General features: G+C 34.3%; 1 protein-coding gene across 13 annotated transcripts in view; it reads left to right on the top strand.

The window, feature by feature from the left end:
- CCDC171 (coiled-coil domain containing 171) overlaps window positions 1–20,704 on the top strand; it is a 388,533-nt gene that overhangs the window by 127,650 nt on the left and 240,179 nt on the right. For all 13 annotated transcript variants that reach the window (XM_074361538.1, XM_074361540.1, XM_074361545.1 and 10 more), the window contains 3 exons: window positions 318–434; window positions 18,239–18,465; window positions 18,953–19,135. In XM_074361538.1, coding sequence (XP_074217639.1) covers window positions 318–434; window positions 18,239–18,465; window positions 18,953–19,135 — 527 coding nt within the window. The remainder of the gene's footprint in view (window positions 1–317; window positions 435–18,238; window positions 18,466–18,952; window positions 19,136–20,704) is intronic.

The raw sequence follows: 20,704 nt of genomic DNA, 5'->3' as shown, positions 1-20,704 counted from the left end.
CTAACACTTTTTTAAACGCTTGACTATTCTGAGGAAACAATAATTTCAATTTTTAACTTTAAAAAGCAAACAAGTAATATGAGTAGAGCCAAAGATTACCTTTTCTCTCTATTTGTTATCAGTTAACCATTAGCTATATACATTAATTAATTAAAGTCAATAAAATCTAATATTTCTTGTAGACTTTCACACTAGGTGAAGTTCTGCGTGTAAGTTTTGATCTACTTCTTAAATAGCTAAATATTGCTGTGAATTTTAAATATGGATTTTAATTAATTTTTGTAGCATCACATAATGGATTTTTTCTATTTTTGCAGAACATCAAAAAGAGCAGTTACGTTGTTTGCAAGCTCTCAGCTGGCTCACCAGTTCTGACCTTCTTGCTGCAATAATCAGTTCTATGGCTGAGTTACAGGAAGCTATTAGTAAAACAGGTATGGTTCCCTCTTTTATATCCTTACAAAATACATTTAAAAAGCAAATGTCCAGAAATGGTTTATGGTATAAATTCTAATAAACCTTCAGGGAAGAAAATGTATTTGTTCTTATCTTTCTTTTATTCAGGTATAGAGAGATTGCTAAATCTACATTTAGTAATGTAGTGTATTAATGTAAATTTTGATGGATAATTTTGTCTTCATTTATGGGGAAATTAAATGACATTTCTTGGTGAATATATCCACCTTTTTATTTTCCTTTGTGATCTGATTTTCCTATAGAAAGCTCATCATTAGCTTTTTTATTAGGTAATACTGGCCATGTTCTTTCAAATGTTTCAGTCTTCTGTTTCTGGCTATAAACTTTAGAAATTTAAGTAATAACTAGATCAGTAGAAAAATTTTCTCTCTCAGTGGTGATGTGTTTTTATTTTTTCTGTTTAATTTTAAATAGAGTTAATTTGAATAGTAGGTATGAAACCACCTATAATCGATAATTTCCAAAGGTCTAAAATTCATTTATTTTTTTCATGACTCATAATTGTGTGACATGTTTGTGCGAAAGGTACAATGAAAACTAATTTCTCTATGCTAAAAGAATAACATACAGTTACCTACTGGTTAAGCTATGTCGTTGGACTAATTATGGTCATTTCAGACACATTAATAGTAAAAAATATAATGGACTTGTTAATACCTGCCTGCATAATGAACTATTCTAAGTATTAATGAAATGATAAGTTGAGATGTAATTCTTTCGACAATTCTGCTAAATAAATATATATCTTAACCTAGGCTCTTGTAGTATGAAACTTATGATTCAAAGATTGTTTTTAGATTGTGGCCATTGATGTTGGTAAGGAATATGCAGCTTTAGTGTATTGGCAAAATGCCAACATACTGGATTTGGAGTCTGAAACAAAAGTCTAAGTAAATGTATTTTAAGAATGTTGGTTTTGTAACTTCAAAGCAAAACTTTACATTCTTGACAGAACTTAGTAAGTTTTTGCATTTGGTTTAGTAAGCAGATGATTTGTGTTAGTCATATACTTTCTAGGTATGTAGACCTAAAAGTAGATTGGTTTCTTAAGCTGTAATCTTGTTTATATTATTACCTTATTTAATACATTTTTCCCTTATCAGTGTGCTGTATACTTTAGGAGATAAAAATGTGACTTGATCTGGCCCTCTGAAAAACATACACAATGGTTGTGAGAGTAAGAGCGACAACTCATGAACAGCTTTAGGCAGAATGAAATCAAGGATTGGATGAGGAAGAACAGATTTTAATCCATAGAAGGTGCAGCTAATGTGGGTTTGTGAGTACTGGGAAGGCTTCAGGGAGGAACTGGTGATCTAGTTTGGCCTAGAATGATAGTAAGTAAGAGAGGAGAGTTGGCATTCAGGTGCGGGGCATAGCTTAAGCAGAGATGCAGACATGAGAATAAGCATAGAATGGGAAGAAGGGACATTAAAGAGGCGAGAATGTAAATCCATGTGTATCAGGCCTGGCCTCTAGATAAAATGTTTTTTCTATTATAACCATATTGAGAAATAATAAAGGAAAGGGTAGGTCATTGGCATGGAGTCAGATTGTGGAAGATTTATAGAAGTAGGAGGCGATTTCTCCTGAGCACATTTTCTAAAGGTAGCTCCTTGTAATATTTTTAAGTTAAAATACTGACAAAATTCTTATTCAGGACCAGTATTTTAAGTTAAAATACTGACAAAATTCTTATTCAGGACCTTATTCAGGTGAAAATACATGTAGATAAGACCTGTCAAATAGTAGAGAGACCAAGAGTGGTGTTTTTGAGTGCTTGCCTACCTCCAGGAACAAAGCTGCTGTTGATGTTAGAACCTGTCGTGCCTCTAGCTTGAGGAAACAAGTTCAGAACGACTTGATTGTAGGGAAGGCTTTAAATGTTGTTGGATGAGGAACACTACTTAAGAGAAGAGAAAATGGTTGTTGCTTACAAGGGGAAAATAATTGATGTATCAAAGTCCTGAAGAGTATTGGAAAGGATGTGGTTCAGGCAGATAGATAATTATTACTGAACTAGTACAAAAATGATCCGTGTGGACTTTCTGCAGTAATGACTTGGCTAAGCTGGGCTTATCGAATAATTTTTTCAAAACATGATGAAGAGTTAATATATTGTCTTTTCCAGGTAATGTGTTTTGATTTTAAGTCTATCCTAGTAGTAGAAATTTTGGATATTTTAGCAAAGAAGATGGGAAAATATTTTCAAAGTATATGAGTGATTCTCAACAGATAATAGTAAGGGTAATAAATGTAAAGCATAACAGCTTATATAGTCATGTGGAGTCTATAATTTAAGTGTATGGAAAACCTCAATAGGTATTCATTATTATATAGTAGAAAGAGCATTCACTTTGAACAAGGCAGATTTGATTTTGTATCCAACATTGCTAGTTATTAGTTGTGTGAAATTGGGCAAATTACTTAACTTTACTGGGCCTCACACTGTTTACCTAGAAGTGAAGATAGTATCTATCACCTTTCTGGTTGTTATGAGGATTTAATGAGATAATGTTTGTTCAACATTTTGTACAGTACCTGCTATATAGTGGCTGTTAAAAAAAACTCTAACCCTAACCCTTACCACCCATCTCACCATGAAAGTAGCATATAGCATTAATAAATGTGATTGCATACATGTTTTCCTGTATACACTTTAGACTACTAGTTATTTTCTGTTTTAAAATTGCGGAAGTGCTGTACTGTGGAGGCAATGTAGGTGACTGAATGAAGCAACATATGGTTAAGCAGATATTCTGCCTGACTTTGAATACTGGTTCTGTGACATGGGCAAGTTAAACTTTTTCTACCCCAGTTTATTTGTAAAATGGGAATTGTAAGTATTACCTATCTCAGAGTTGTTTGGAGAACTAAATGAGTTAATTTGTAAAGTGCTTAGAATGTCTTTGTTTACTACTTTACTTACTTTTCCTAGTTCAAATATTGATCATTATTAAGAATTATTGTATTAACTAAATAATAATGAAGAGATTTGATAAAAATTTAGAATAAATCAAAATACACCAGTTTATCTTAAAATTTCAAGATGATTTACACATCATACATAGTTCTGACTTTTTAAAACAGTTTTGTTATAAAATAGTATACATATAAAAATCAAGAAGAAATTTCTTCCTCTGAATATAATGCATTGTATGTTTGGGGGCATCACAGTTTGCTTCCTTTATGACTAATAGAAGATCCCCACTTAAAGTAGGTTAATTATATAAGGTTTTTTCCTCCTAAATGATAGGAAGTTTGGAGGTAGGTAGAAACTCAGACTGTGTCTTTCTGCCTAGCCATCCTTAGCGGCTTCATGTTTGTGCCTCCTAGTTTTGAAGTGGCTACTCTACTTTCAGGCATCAGGATTGTATTTGTGCAGGAAGGAGTTGGGAAGGACAAAATGTGAGGCACATTGCTAGTGAGAATGAAAAATGATACAGCTGCTTTGGAAAAGTCTGGCAGTTCCCCGAAGTATTAGAAATAGAATTATCATATGAGACAGCAATTCCCCTCCTTTGTACATATCCAAGAGAAATGGAAACATACATGCATACAAAAACTTGTACATGGGAGTTCCAGTCAACATGGCAGAGTGGTAGGACCACGAGCTTGCCTCTCCTCACGACTACAATGAAACCACAACTAAATTCTAAACAACCATTGAAAAAAACTGGAACCTAGCAAAAAAGATCTTCTGCAACTGAAAACATAAAGAAGGAACCACAGCAGGATGGTAGGAGGGACGTGCTCGCGATATAATTGGGCCCAATACCCCCCGGGTGGGCAACCCACAGGCTGAAGATTTGTTAAGTCGCAGAGGCCCTCCCACAGCACCATGTCAGGCTTCCCAGCTCCGGTCAGGGCATTGGGTTTTGAAGGCCAGAGGAGCTTGGCTTTGGGAGCCCCACGGGACTGAGGGAAACGGAGACACCATTCACTTGAGAAGCGAACACGGAAACTCACGTGCACCAGGTCCAAGGGCAGAGGCAGTGATTTCGTAGGAACCTGGGCCAGACCTGCCTGCTGGATTTGGAGGGTCTCCTGGGGACGTGGGGGACAATTGTGGCTCACTTAGGGGACATAAAAGCTGGTGGCGGACATTCTGGGAGTGTTAATCTACGAGCTTTCCTGGAGGCTGACGTCCTGATTGGATCATTAGCACCAAGACCTAGCCCACCCACAGCCTGTAGGGAAGTCTCAGGCCAAAAATATACAGGGTGGGAACATAGCCCCACCCATCATCAGACTTCCTAAGCCACAAAGGCCTCTAGACACAGCCCTACCCACCAGAGGTCCAGGACCAAGCTTCACCCAGCAGTGGGCAGGCTCTGGCTCCTCCTGACAGGAAACCTGCTTCATCCACCAGGGGCAGATACTAGAAATAAGAAAACAATAGTCCCAAAACCTGTGGAAGGAATCCACAAACACATAGAAAGATAGACGATATGAGGCAGCAAAGGAATATCTCCCAGGCCAAGGCACAAGATAAAATCCCAGAAGAAGAAATAAGTGATGAGGAGATAGGTAATTTGTCTGAGAAAGAGTTTAAAGTAATGATGGCCAAGATGTTCGGGGACTCAAGAGGAGTATAGATGCACAGAGTGAATTTAGCAAAGAGTTGGAAAACACAAAGAATGTCTAAACAGAGCTGAAGAATAAAATCACTGAAATGAACAATACACTAGAAGGAACCAAGAATAGACTAAATGAGGCAGAAGAACAGATCAGTGGGCTAGAAGACAGATTAGTGGAAATCACTTCTTCAGAATAGAAAAAAGAAAAAAGAATAAAAAAGGAATGAGGATGGTTTAAGAGAACTCTGGGATAACATGAAGTGCCCTAATATTCACATTATAGGGGTCCCAGAAAGAGAAGAGAGAGAGAAAGGACCTGAGAAGATTTTTGGAGAGATAATAAGCAAAAACTTCCCCAACTTGGGAAAGGAAATAGTCAACCCAAGTCCTGGAAGCACAGAGAGTACCACACAGTATCAGCCCAAAGAGGAACACACCAAGGCACATAGTCATCAAATTGACAACAATTAAGGATAAGGAGAAAATATTAAAATTAGCAAGAGAAAAGCAACGAATAACATACAAGGGAACTCCCATAAGGTTATCAGCTGATTTTTTAGCAGAAATTCTACAGGCCAGAAGGGAGTGGCATGATGTATTTAAAGTGATGCAAGGGGGAAACTTACAACCAAGAATACTCTATCCTGCTAGGCTCTTGTTCAGACTTGATGGAGAAATCAAAAGCTTCACAGATAAACAAAAGCTAGATTTCAGCACCACCAAACCAGCTTTACAACAAATGTTAAAGGACCTTCTCTAGTCATCAAACCATAAGAAAAGAGAACAAAAAGAAGAAAGAGGGAAAAAAAGAGAGCTACAAAAGATTGCTTTGGCTGTTCGGGGTCTTTTGTGGTTCCTTATACATTTTGGAATTGTTCTAGTTCTGTAAGGAATGTCATGAGTATTTTGACAGGGGTTGGGTTGGATCTATGGATTGCTTTGGGTAGTTTGGCCATTTTGATAGTGTTGATTCTTCCAATCCAAGAGCACAAGAAATCTTCCCATTTCTTTGTGTCCTTTTGGTTTTCAGAGTATAGGTAACCTCCTTGGTTAAGTATATTTCTAGTTGTTTTGTTGTTTTTGATGAATGGAAATGTCTCTGCCAGTTATAAAATTCTGGTTTTTGAAGTGAAAAAAAAAAAAAGAAATGAAGGGCCACAAAGGGCAAAATATCCTTCTTTTTATGGGTGAGTTGTATTCCAGTGTGTGTGTGTGTGTGTATATATTATATATATATACACACACACACATATATATACTGCATCTCCATTATCTATTCAACTATTGATGTGCACTTAGGGTGCTTCTATATCTTGGCAATTATAAATAATGTTGCTTTTAATAGCAGGGTGTATGTATCTTTTTGAATTAATTCTTATTTTGCAGTTGGCTTTATTCCTTTGATAACTATGTAAGTTTAAAAAGCTAAAGCTCTAAACATTCTTAGAAACAATGAACAGTACATGTATGTAAATTAAAAAATATGTGTGCAGTAAAAAAAAAAAGACCTATCAAGCCATGAAAGACATAGAAGAAACTTAAAAGACATATTACTAAATGAAAGAAGCCAGTCTGAAAAGGCTACAAACTGTACGATTCCAACCAAATGACTTCTGGAAAAGGCAAAGCTATAGAAACAATAAAAAGATTGTGGTTTCCAGGGGTTTGGGGAGAGTGAGAGAGGGAGGAATGAATAGATGGAGCACAGGGGCAATGAAATTATTCTGTATGATACTATAGTGGTGGCTACATGTCATTATGCACTTGTCAAACCTGTAGAATGTACAACATCAAGAATAAACCCTAATGTAAACTATGGACTTTGGTTGATAATAATGTGCCCATGTTGGTTCATCGATTGTACCAAATATGCCACACTGATGAGGGATGTTGAGGGTAGGGGAGTATATATGTGTGGGTGGGGAGGACTGTGTAGGAACTCTGTATTTTCTGCTCAATTCTGCTGTAAATCTGAAACTGCTCTAAAGAAGTAAAGTCTATCAAAAAAAAAAAAAAAAAAAAGGATTGGTTGGGGGAGGGGATTTAGCTCAGTGGTAAAAATGCATGCTTAGCATGTATGAGGTCCTGGGTTCAATTTCCTCAAATAAAAATAAATAAATACACATTAAAAAAAAACTTGTGCATTAATGTTCTTTGCAGTATAATGCATGATAGTCAAGAACTGGAAACCCAAACGTCCATCAACTGATGAATGGATAATGGACAGATATCCAAATTATAAAATATTTTTGGGCCATAGAAAGGAATGATACTTGCTGCAACATGGATGAACCTTTAAAACATTATGCTATGTTAAAGAAGCTAGTCACAGAAGATCACATGTCGTATGACTCCATTTACTTGAAATATCCAGATTAGGCAAATCTAGAGACAGAAAGTACATAAGGGGTTGCCTAAGGCTGTGAGGGAGTTGGGTGTTATGGGAAGTGGCTGCTAATAGATATGGAGTTTCTTTTTGAGGGTGATTAAATTTTTACAAAATTGCATGTGGTGATGGTTGCATAATTCTGAGTATATTAAACCATTGACTTGTATACTTTAAATGGGTAAATTGTGTTGTGTGTGAACTATATCTCAAGAAAGCTGTTAAAAATGTGAAGTCCTGTTGCTGCTGAATATATCCCTTTATATTAGGAAGGCAAAAGCTTTCCAAAAAGCCTCCCCAGCAGGCTTTTTCTGTTGTTTCATTGGCCCAAACTGGATTACATGGTTATCCTTAGATTGGCTACCTGGAGACTGGCAAGAGAGAAGGAAGAGTGCGTGGATGGATTGAATCAGTTAATCGACATCTGCAGTAGAGAAGAATCAGTTTGTTTTTTTAATTACTTGCATTTTTACTGCCTCTGTTATAAAAAGAAAACTGGTCAATTCAGAAAACTTGGGAAAAAATAAATCAGAGAACAGCAATAACAAAAACAAAGTTGTTTTCCTATCACGTAGGGATAGTTACTGTTAACATTTTTGTATTTTCTTATGTGTTCCTCCAATTGTTTTATTCCTCTTTCTCCCTCTCTATCCATTCACCTACCCCTCCTCCCTTCCTTCTTTCCTCCTTACCTCCCTGTCTCCCGCTCTACCTTCCTTCTCTCCTCCTTCCACGCATGCATCCATCCACTAACAGAATAACAAATGATATCAATGATATCATAGGCTACATACTGTTTAATATCTTCATTTAAAAATTATTTAGAAATAACCTCGAACTTAGGGAAAAGTTGCAAGTGCACAACAGAGAATTCTTTTTGCTGAATGATTTGAGAGCAAGTTGCTCACGTGATGCACCATCACTCCCTAGTATTTTAATGTATATTTCAAACAAAGGGCATTCTTCTGTATCACCAGAGTGTAACAGCCAACATCAGGAAACCAGCACGGTATGTTTAATTCAGATTTCATTTAATTTCCCCTCGTTGTCCCAACCATGTCTTTTTTAGAAAGAGGATCTGGTTTAGAATTATGTGTGCATTTATTCATATTTCTTTAGTCTTCCTCAGTGTGAGAGAGTTCCTCAGTCTTTCCTTGGCCATCATGACCTTAAAGATTACAGACCCATTATTTGTAGAATACCCTTTAATTTTGATTTGTTTGATGTTTCCTCATGATCAGATTTAGCTTAATCATTTTCAACAAGAATATCTCGAAAGTGATGCTGTTCTTTGCTTATGATATACTGTCATAACTATAGTGTTCTTAAAAAACATACTTTTTGAGAATTTTTCTCTATTTCTGTTAATATTCTTCTACAGAATGATTATAGTGTCGGGGTAATATTTATCAGTTGGGCATTCTATTTAACCAATTAACAATAGGATGTTCTCATCATAAGACAGGTATCAAGAATATCAGTTCAGCTTTGATTTGTAATTAATTCCTTGTCCCTTGAATCATCTAATACTATGAGCAGTATCTTAATTCTTTCAGCCATGTGGGAAACTGAAATGGCAAAATCTTGGAAAGTCTATTTAGGAAATCTGAAAATTCTGAATTGAAAGAGTATTGCTTAGAATTGTGTTTGTTCTCTGTTCTTTCTTTCTGTTTCTTTTTCTTTTTGAAGAACTTGTTGAAAATTTAAATCATGTTACATGTCAGGACTACATACTGATAGCATCATTGTCACTTTTCTCTTTAGCTCCAGGAAAACTTGTACATGTATGCCAATACCAAGTAGTAGCTTTTAATATATTAAATAGTAGCTGTTGCTTCTCCTATTATCGTTGTTCCAAGGTTAAAAAAAAAATCAGTGTTACTCTTTAAAAATTAGGTTCTTATCTTTTTAGAATAAGTTCTGAATTGTACACATACTATTTAGGAGATAAAATTTTAAAATTGTCTAGGAGAGAAAATGAAACATGCTGGATACATAGTGGAATATGGATTAAGAACCAGGACTCTAGATTTGAATATGAGTTTTACAGCTTATTATGTGTGCGACATTGGGAAAATCAGTTCCTTTTTCAGCCTCAGTATCGTTTATCTGTAAAATTTGGCTAAGAGAAGTTGCTAGCTCATAGGGTGATTTGAAGTAAGTGTAACTTTCTTAGCCAAGTGCCTTGTATGTGTAATTGCCCAATAAATACTGTTTTCTCTCTCTTTTTTTATCTGTTGGTATCTCAGTGGAACCTCTGTATTACTTTATACTTTTTCATGAAACTGGAAGTTCAATAGTATTATCTTAAATTCACTGCTAGGAAATTGAGATGGTTGCTAAAGGTAGTTTCCCCTACTGCCTTCTTAAACTTTGACGATATATTTCCAGGCAGTGGGCAAAGACCCCAGTTTCTATATTGCCTCTATAAATACTGGACAGGTGGCAACCTTCTTGCTTTCATTAAAGTGTTTGCCCACTTGAGATAAATTACCTCTTCCAGGTATCCAAATGGTGTGCCTGCAAGAGATCATTTACCTCAAACAGGGGAGAATGTTACTTTCACCGAAGGGCTGGGATATCAATCATTGTGGGAATGGACTAAAGAACTCTATAGATAGCTCGACATTCTCATATTACTGGTTCAGACTAAATTTCTCAAGATGGCAACAAATGTGCTGGTTTGCTTTGAAATACTTCTGAACAGTGTAGGAGTAGATGGTTACGAATAGAATGTACATACGTTTTGTTACACATTTACCCGTTTCAGTTATAATTGAGTCTTAATTATCTAGAAGATAGATGACCCAAATATACATGCCCTTGCTCCTACTACTCAGAACTGTCTTTCACTGTATACTTTGACTTAACTCTGTAGAGGTCATAGCAACTCTTTATGGCAAAACTCAGAAATCTAGTTTGTATTTGGCGTGACAGAGAAGTTTCATATTAGGAAATTCAAAGCAGAAAGTAAAGATATTTGTATTAATAAGTAGTTGTTGGTGTATAGTTTAAAACTTTAAGGCTTTGTTGAATCCTCATAAATAGTAAAAAGAGACTTGCTACTCCAAGTGTGGTTGTGGACCAGCAGCATGGCATTAATGATCTCAGACTCCACTCCAGAGCTACTTGCCCAGAATCTGCATTTTAACAAGAAGTTGTTAAGAAGAAGAAGTAATTTAGAGAGTTCTGTTATTCACATAATTTCACTCGTATCTGAAATTGAAACAAGTGCAATCGGACTATGAATCATTTTGGTACTTGAGCTACTAGTGTCTGTTTTGGGGGAAGCCACATTTAACTTGTTAAATGTTCTTTTATCTTGTAACTTTAAAAATTATTATTTTTGCATTTTACCATATTTTTTTCAAACACTTTATTCTGAGAATTTTCAAGCATATAAAAATTTGAAAGAATTTTATGGTGAACAGCTATTTTGATTTTCTAATTAAAATTTACTTGCCCATCATTTTAAGAACAATTTTTCAATGGATAAGTTATCCTTGGAAGTGTTCATGACTGTGTAAAATTCCAGTGTCAGAAATTTCATAGGATATATTTATTTGTTAAAGTAATATACAAAATCAAAATTATTCTAAGAAATGTATTTGAAACTTTAACATATTTTGCAACTTGTAGGTAGTTTGTCAAACTTTTAAGAGCCTGAAGACTCTTTTTCTTAGAAGGTTTGGTTGGTTATCCAGATATTATCTAATAAATCAATATAATTATTTTTTCAGGAATTTGTAAAAGAACAGAAGGAAAAAATTCCTCTCAAATCTATACTAAAATAATGCATGTGTATTTAAAAATAATTACAACCCCCACCTTGTTCCAGAAAAAAAACTGTGGCAGCTTACATTGTAAACTATAAGGTAGCTTTTATAATCTCCCTATCCGAGTATGATTAATATTTGTGTGTACGTCTTTCAAGTTGTTTTGTGTGTATTTCAATGTTACTGGGTCATTCTGTATACCATTTTTCATTATTCTTTTTTCTCACTTACTTTAAATGGCTATAATAATTGTACCATCTTACTAGCTGTTGTGAGGGTTTAAAGGAGTTATTGCATATGGGCAGTGCTTAGTCTGTCACAGGTCTTTGTATCAGCAGCAGCATCGTTCCTCATTTCTTCCTTTATGAGTCAACTCTTCAGCTAGTATACAAGACCCTTCTTGATCTGATTTTCACTTATTTGTACATTCTCACTTCCCTGTACCCTCATTAATAAACCTGTAACTTAGCTAAGCCGAGCTTTTTCTTGTTGCCCAGAAGTGAGATGCTCTCTTAATGTCTCCAATTATATGGAGCAAACTGTTTTTTTGCTACCAGACCTTAAGAGGAATTTATTACATGGACTATCATATTGGAAATATTGAATAACATCACAGTTTATATCTTTAAAAGCTACTTCATAGAAGATGTGGAAGTTTTTTTCTTGTGAGCATTACTTATATACATCTTCAGTGAAAACTGAGAACATATTCTGTTATAGTTCTCTAAGTGGAGTAGTCCAGGTAGGCAGGTTTCTTATTATTTAAGTTGGCACAGAAGTAGAGGCTCAAGGGTATAGATTTATGATTCAGCAGTATATTCCTTCGAAAAGGGGTCTCTAAATTTGGAGTTCACAGAACCATTCCCAAAAAGGTCCATGGATAGAATTTGGAGGGGGGTGCAGGGTGGGTCTGTGGACTTGGATGGAAAAAAATTACATCTTGTTTCATTAATCATTAGTGAACTTTGACATTTCCTTCAGTTAGGAATGGTGATGACAGACCAAGGTAGTATCAATGGCATGGTGATTTTGTTACTAATAGAGATCGTTGATTTTTCATATTGTAATATAGTTGTTACAGCTGTCTCTAGATACAGTTTATGCTCATCTTTACTGATCAGTCATCATGAGACTGATCACATACATGGTGTGTGATCAGTCTTCTGTGTACACATGTGCAATGTAACTGGCCAAGTATCAGGACAACTCTGCACCTGGTAGTTGTTCATTCATCCAGCTGAGCTCTTGAGTTCTTCATGTCTGGGTTGTTTTTCAGTATTCCCTAAATACAAAATGCTCTGTTATTTCTTTGAGAGAGCAACCTGCAGGCACCTGGAAACACTTCAGAACCCTTTCAAAAGAGTCACTAAATTTCCTTCTATCTTCATAACCTCAAATTTGAACCGTAGATTCAGATTCTTTCTGATGTAAATTGTATTGAATAGGTTGACCTAGCCAAAGATGAACTGACTGACTTTTGAACAAAAAAACTTTCCACAGTAGGTTGTGAATTTAAAAGCCTTGGAGAATTCGGGTATTTTTTTGAGAGAAGCTTACCTCTACCTTGTAAAGTGAAGCTTTAATTACATTTGCAGCAGTATATATTCATGAATAAGGATCTTCATCACTTTTAACTATAAAAAAAATTTGATGTTCAACATGACATGTATGATACCTTAGTAAAGATAACCTCCTAGTTTAATGCTATTAGTTTCATTAAGCAACAAGTTTCACCATGCCATGCCTTTAGAAAAATTAATTTTAGTCTGTATTTAAAATGTATTGTTTTACACTTAATACATTTATAATTAAAATAGTTTGGTAACTACATTTCAGTAAAATTTGCTTCCTTTGTAATCCTATGTATTTTGACTCATGCATTTGGAAGTATTATTCTGAGAAGGGGATCCCAGGCTACCAAAAGTGTTCATAGGACAAAAATGACCAAGAACCCTTGCTTTAGATAATTCCTCCCCCGAATAATCACTTGTCTAAGTCAGGATGTTTTGGGCTGGTCCTGTTATTAGGCATTTATGTCTATAGTATTATTGATAAATAATACTGATAGAAACAAGAGCTATTGATTCTTAATTAGTGTTATAGGTGTTATAAGGTGCCTAGCTGTGCCTTTATCCCCATGAGTTGCTCTACAGCTAGCTGTTTAATGAATGAATGAGGAAAGGCATTTGCACAGTGCTTTTTAAAATAGTTTTGTTATTTCTGTAAAAGCGCTTGTGCTTGGTGTAAAAACCTCACACAGTACAGAAACCTGCACAGAAGAAATAAAAACCGCCCAAAAGGCCATCCCCAATCATTCTTAACACTTTGATGATTTCTACAAATCTCCCAGACATGTGTAAAAAACATGTGTACAAACAGACACACCCAGTTTTATATTAGGGAATCATACAGTCATGCCTCATGATATTTTCATTCTCCTCACCGGGTAATACACGTCTTTCCATGTCAGTAAGGCAGGTGTGTGTCATTTATTGTGTTTGGTCACATACTGTTCCACTCTGTGGACTATAGTTTGCTCTGAGAATTCCCTATTGACGGTATTGACATTTTTCTTTTCTTTTCTTTCTTTTTTCTCTTTCTTTCTCTTTTTTTTTGCTATTTTAAGCAATGCTGTAATAAACTATGCTGTAATTAATAGGTTGTACATAAAATCATTTTACACTTGTACAGCTATTTCCTTGGCTAAATTCCTGAGAAGCGACTTTGCACAATTTATATTTGGAAAGTATTGCCAATCTGCCTTTCATAAAAAAAAGCTGCTTTACGTTACATTCCTATGAACAGTACTGAGATTTCTGGTTTCCTCATATTGTCTTTGACACATGAAGTGTTGGCAGTCTTTTTCATCTTCATTGATTTGAAAGGCAAAGTAAACTATATTATTCTTTATTTGCCTTTTCTATTGTTAGGTTCCATATCTTTTCAGTGGTTCTACACTCATTAGTATTTTACAAACTATCTCATTACATTCATATATGGGGACGTGTGTTTGTTTCTTATGGAATTACAAGAACTCCTTGTGTATCACACATATTAGCACTTTTTCATATTTAATGTAAATAATTTTTCCAGTTTGTATTTTAATTTAGTGTATTTTTATATAATTAAAATTATTGGTCATTTACATTATGGTTTTACTTTTGGTGATTTACTTAGAAAGGCTAGCCTTACTTCAGATTGTGTTGCTCATATTTTGGTCTAGTAGTTTTGATTTCTACATTAGATTTTGGATTTATCTGGGATAATGTTTGGAGAAGTGGTGAAGAAATTAATAAGATTTATTTGTGTACCGATGACCAGCTAGTCCCAACACTTTTAAATTCAGTCATCCATCTTTTACCTACTGAATTAAGATATACCATTTAGTATATATTAAATTATTATACATACTTGGATTTGTTCCCTGTCTCTCCAGTCTATTCCGTTAGTCTTCTTATCTATTCTAGTACCAGTGTCATGCTGCTCTTTTCATGAGTATATCTTGGTGTTTTAAAATATGGTAAGACATTCTCTCATTACTTTTTAAAAACAGTATTTTGGGCTGTTTTGTTTTGTTTTGTTTTTAGATAGAACACTGCTTTGAATCATATCTTAATGATTGGCTACCAAGTTTAAAAAACCAATTGATATTTCCCAAATTATTAGCTATTTGAACACACAAGCACTATTTCTGCTCAGAGGAATGCTCTAAGATTGTGATGTGTTTGGGCCCCTTGAAGGGAGTTGTATATAAAAGGGATAATAGTGAAAGATGTTCTTGGAAAAGTAAGCAGGGATCAGATTATAACATGAGTCATGTTTTAAGGAGATTGAAATTTATTCCTAGACCTGAAGAGTGTCATTGAGGTGTCATAAACTTCAAAGAGAGTCGTAAACACAGATGCCGTGACAAGATCCTATTTGTGTTTTAGAAGTCACTTTTTCTACAGTGGAGAATAGATTGAAGAGGGGAATGACTGGAGGAAAGTAGGCAGACTCTTGCAAGAGTGATAGGTGAGTTAAGGCCATGATCATAGAGAAAATTGAATAGATTGGAAAAATATTAAGCACAGGATGTGGGGGAGATGGCAAGGGAGATGGAGATTTCAAGGTTGAGAAAAATGTTCCAAACTGCCTAGAACTGAGTCAAATTTAATGTAGTTAACATTACTCATGATTAACACTTCTAACATTATTATTTACAGTATTCATTATTATTATACTCATGACTAACATTATTATTAAATTAAATAATTACATATTTACATACATATTAAATAATTATTATTCCCTTTTTTCATTAAAGGAATGTTTCTGAATGTGAGGATTCCATTTTAATAAGAAAACATATTGCGGACTGTGCTCTCCCCACACAATAGTTTTATTTTTAGTAGCAGCTGACTTCTGCAATGTTTTGAAGGACTTTTAGTTTTATTACATACAACATCATCAGCATATATTATTCATGCTGTATTCTTTTAGGGATAAATAAAGATCAAATGGCAATGGTTACTGCAATTGAAAGTGGTGGAACTCTTATAATAACTTTTCAGCCTTCCCTCCCCCCGCCCCAAGATCTGTAGTCCACAGGTTTGGAACTGCTGGTAGAAACAGTTATTTATGAATTTGTTTTGAAGACTTTAACCTCAGATGTGCAATATTGCCCCTTCTACTGGAAAAAGTAACTGCAGAACAAAGTCCTCTTCTTTCTTGAAAGACACATGCTACTAAATAGGGAAAAGTGATTAACAAATGTGTTTAACACAAACAAGAATTTGTTAAATGTAACAAGTCAAACATTTTAAACAGTCTAGACAAGTTTAGACATGAGGAATTTTAGTGACCTTATTTTTTCTCTTATTTCCGTACCATTGTACAAGTAATTCTACAACTATGTCACTAGAGGATTTTTTTTGTTTCTTCATTTAATATTGAATTAATTGCACTCTGTACTGTATAATGTGAAGTATATCATATCACTTCTTACTCATCAAAGCATAAATTATTTAGTACTCTTTCTGTAATTCACTTAGTGTGGCAGTCAGGAACTCAGTGTATGCTTCTTTCCCACTTCTTAAAAATTCAGAAGAATGCCTTGTGAAATTATATTGCCACTTCATTTCACCTTTCAGAGTGGTTAGTGTCTACATGACACATTTCTGTGATATAATAAACCACTATTTAAAATTTAATTAAAGTTGATTTTTGCTTCTAAAGTCTCTTTATATGTGAAAATTTTATTAATTTTATATTCCTGAAAATATCTTAAAACAATAAGCTTTTATCTTGTTTGTTTAAAAAGAATAATTTTCGACATACCATAAAAGTTAATGTTAACTAATTTCTCTTGGTGTTATTGAATGCATTCTTGTATTCAGCATTGTTGGAGCTGCTACAGAAGTAAAAAGAAATACAATTAGTCCAAAAAACATGTAAAAATACCCATATATATTCTAGGCTGCACAGTGAAGATAAAAAGAGTTAACTAAGATGAAAAAAGACATAGTCAAGGAGTTGCAAGCTGGTTGGAGAAACGGGGAGTACATATATAGACATTGGAATGATGCATTATATTAAATATTATAGATAAGTAAATAAATTTTACTACTTGTTCATTTATTCAACATATTAAATGCATCCTGTACTTTAGTAACTCTTTACTCAGTGTTCTGCATTATATGTTGATTCTATAAAAAGCTACTAACTTCCTTTTCATTCAAGATTTATTAAGGAGTCTGATTGTTAAGAAAGGACCTGTGCATTTTAATTATACTTTGTATGCCTTCTGTTCATGGGATTCTCAGAGAACATATTTGTGAGAGGCATATAGAATTAAACTTATTTTACTTATATTCTTAGAAGTCGCAGCATCAATTAATGAAAGAAGTCAATTCTATATGGAAGATATTATGCTTTTATCCAATTAACAATTTCTAGTTTATGTATAACTTCTAAGCAATGTGGTTTTCAAATTCTATGACTGTTGTGTCAATTAAAAAAATTAATCTTTCCTTCTATACATTGAAGAATAAAAGAAACAAAACAAGGCTCAAATTTCTGAACACAGGGCTTTTGTGAGATGATCCTTTATGACTTAGAAAACCACTGATCACTTTGTCAGTCAGTGTTGCTTTTCAGTGTTGAACCATATGTGTTCTTAGAATTATAAAACATTTTTCTATTGGATAAAACTAGACAGATATGCTTTTTGTGCTTCTAATGTAAAGACAAGATTTAACTTAATTCCAATAGCAGTAGCTCTTGAAATATAGACTCCTATATTACTGAATTTAAACAGTCTCTCCATGCTTGTCATTTTACCCGGATAGTATCGTAAGACAAGTAATGACAGATTAAGACCTGCCTAGCAGAGGGAAAACTAAATTACATGACTTTTATTAAGGCATAAATAAACCTATTAACCATTATCTGGAATACCAATTAGTAGAAAGAGCACTGACAATTTTATTTATCAACATTAAACACAATTATTAATTACAGACCTGATGAATCTAGCAGTGAGCAGGCCACGTTGGATATGCTGGGACCTTAAGTCCATTATATGAGAGGGATGATTACCAAAATCCTGTGGGGAAATGAGTAATTGTAGTTGTAAAATTTTAATTGCCTTGGAATAAGGGAAATTATATTTTCTTGTCTGAGAATATAAATAGTATGACATTAAGGTAACAAGCTTCAGTAGTTGTAAGTAGAAAATGAATTCGTTAGGTTTTAAAACAAAGAAAAGAGTGATGATGAATTTTAGTGTCATAGTGTTAAGTGTGAATGACATACTGTAAATACATGCAGATTTTCTTTAGATACATTATTTAGTGGGTGGCCTATTTTCTGCATAATGAAAATTGATATAGAAGGGGAACTTTTTGAATGAATTACTACAGGTGAATGGGAGTTACATAATTGAGAAAATATTTTCACCCTGTTGTGATTGGCAGTGTTGTGAAACGAACAAGAGACAATTCACATTTTTCTGTGTCTTTTTTTCTTTTTCTTTGAAGATCCAAATTCCAGAATTTGTGGACATTTACTTATAGGGGCAGCCAAGAATTCTTTTGCAAAACTCATGGATAAAATTAGTCTGGCAATGGACAGTGTACCTTTGCACAGCAATAGGAGTATTACATATGTAGAAAAAGATTCCCTGGTTCAGAGGCTGGCCCGTGGACTTCATAAAGTCAACACACTGGCCCTGAAATATGGTCTGCCTGGTCATGTGCCCATTTTGGTATGTATGCAGTTTCATTAAATAAGGATTTTATGACTTGTAAATTTAATTCTGAATTAGACTTATTTGTAGTTTCAATTAGTTGTACACGAGTGTATGTATATTTACTTTAGATTTCATGTAATCATTTAATACAGTAAATAAAAGTACCTCCAAATAAGTGTCCAAAATATCAAAATAACAAAAGTTCTGACATGAGTTCTGAGTTTACTGTTCTATACAAGTATACTGCAGCAGAATTGTGTGAGACATAAACAACTATCCCATTTTCTAGCCATCTACATTACATCTTTTCTTCAGTTGTCTATTTCATATAAGCCAAATTATCGCTCACATAAAAAATAAAGCTTTCACTTATAAGTTTTAGTGATAGCTGGTATTGTTCTCTGTATAACCTAAGTTATGTTTAATTTGGTAAAATGGTCATTGTTATGGATTTACTAGTAAATCTGTAGTGACTTGTAAAATTGCTCTTGTTTAACAATAGAAAAGCACCACATCATTACAGAAGCAAATATTTGCATTTACACAAAGACTGCACGCAGCAGAAGTGGAGCGCCGCTCACTGCGCTTGGAGGTCACGGAATTCAGACGAAATGTGAATGAAATGAAAAAGGAGCTTGACAAAGCCCAGGGTCTCCAAATGCAATTAAATGAATTTAAGCAGTCTGTAAGTATATATGATTTAAAAAACTATGGCTTTGGTGAACTTTCCTATAATATTAAATACATATAATACATATTATGTACATGTAACATATATTTAAAATATCAGAGGGCAAATGCATATATATTTGTTTTTCTTAACTTTTTATTATGTTTTCTTTTTCAAATAATCAAAATCCCATTCATAGAAATGGGATTTCTAGGAAACTTTCCTTCCAAAATGCATGAACAATACTGTATTACACACTTCAACCTTGCTGAGAGACTAGGTCTCAAATGTTCTCACCACAAAAAGAGAAGTAATAATTATGTGACTTGATAGAGATGTTAGCTAATGCTACAGTGGTAATTGTTTTGCAGTATAGAAGTGTTTCAGATTGTACATTGTACACCTTAAACTTACACAATATTATATGTCAATTAAATAAAAAGCACAGCATCATTAAAACTCATGTCAATGAAAAGAACTGAAAAAAAAAAAGAAGAATGATACCAGATGCTTAAAGGAGTACTGATTCTGTGTCAGCAGAACTCACAGCCCTGTTAAAAAGTCTACTGTGACCAAAGGAGTAGAAAATGATTTATAGTTAGGATGGTTAACTGCTGTATCAAGTAAACTTTGATTGAATGACTAGCTTGCAGCAAAAGTAAAGAACGTGTTCCAGGAAATGTTCATTGTGAATTATTTCCACTGAAGTGTAGAAATAAAAATAGGATTAATTGAAGGAATGAGATATGCAATTTTTATATTCGATATACAATTCTGTAGTATAAAGTTAAAAAGTGATGATTTCTAACAGCTAATAACCGTGTTGACCATGTATCAAGCACTGACCCTAAGCACTGTAGGGTGTTGACTCATTTAGTCTTGTCATATCAGTAAGGGTTCAATAATATTATTAAACTTATTTTATGGATGAGGAATGTAGGACACAGAATAGCTAAGTAACTTGCCCAAAGTTGCGCAGCTAGTAAGTGGAAATGCAGGATTTGACCTTTGGTATTCTAGCTCTAAAACTCATACTCTAAAACTCATACAGTTCACTGTAGTGTTAATATTCATATCTAGCTATGTTAATAAAGGATTGTTTCGATAAAATCAAAATAGGTGGCAAAATGATGCTATTTTCCTCTTTAAAAATTGGGGACCATGCCAGGAACCATCATCTTTCATTTATTTCAGGCAAAGTATATAGGAGGGAAACAAAATGGCTTCTTAGAGTTGGTCTAAAATTGTAACATAAAGGGATGTGTCAAAAAGTGAGTCAGTCCTTGCATGTTTTGGAATTCATTGTTCATCTACTGAAAGTTATTCAGTAGCGAATGTCCATGATTTTTTTTTTGTTTGTTTAGCTCTCTACAACCTCTTTCACGCACTATCTCTTTCTTATTCTCCATTGCTATGCTTATTTGACCCCACTTACTTGCAGAAGAGTGAACAGAATTGCACCAGTCTCTGGGAGGGATGGATGGACAAGCGAGAGTCTAACATTTGCTAAGTTTTTTGGTAAAGGAGACATTTTGGAGGAGTAGGAAGAAATCAAAAGATAGGGATCTTCATTTACAGAGGTGA

The sequence above is a fragment of the Camelus bactrianus genome, chromosome 4 (assembly GCF_048773025.1).
Source record: "Camelus bactrianus isolate YW-2024 breed Bactrian camel chromosome 4, ASM4877302v1, whole genome shotgun sequence".
NCBI classification, from domain to species: Eukaryota; Metazoa; Chordata; class Mammalia; order Artiodactyla; family Camelidae; genus Camelus; species Camelus bactrianus.
Note: the sequence above shows the minus strand (reverse complement) of the source record. Positions and strands in the feature narration are given on the sequence as shown.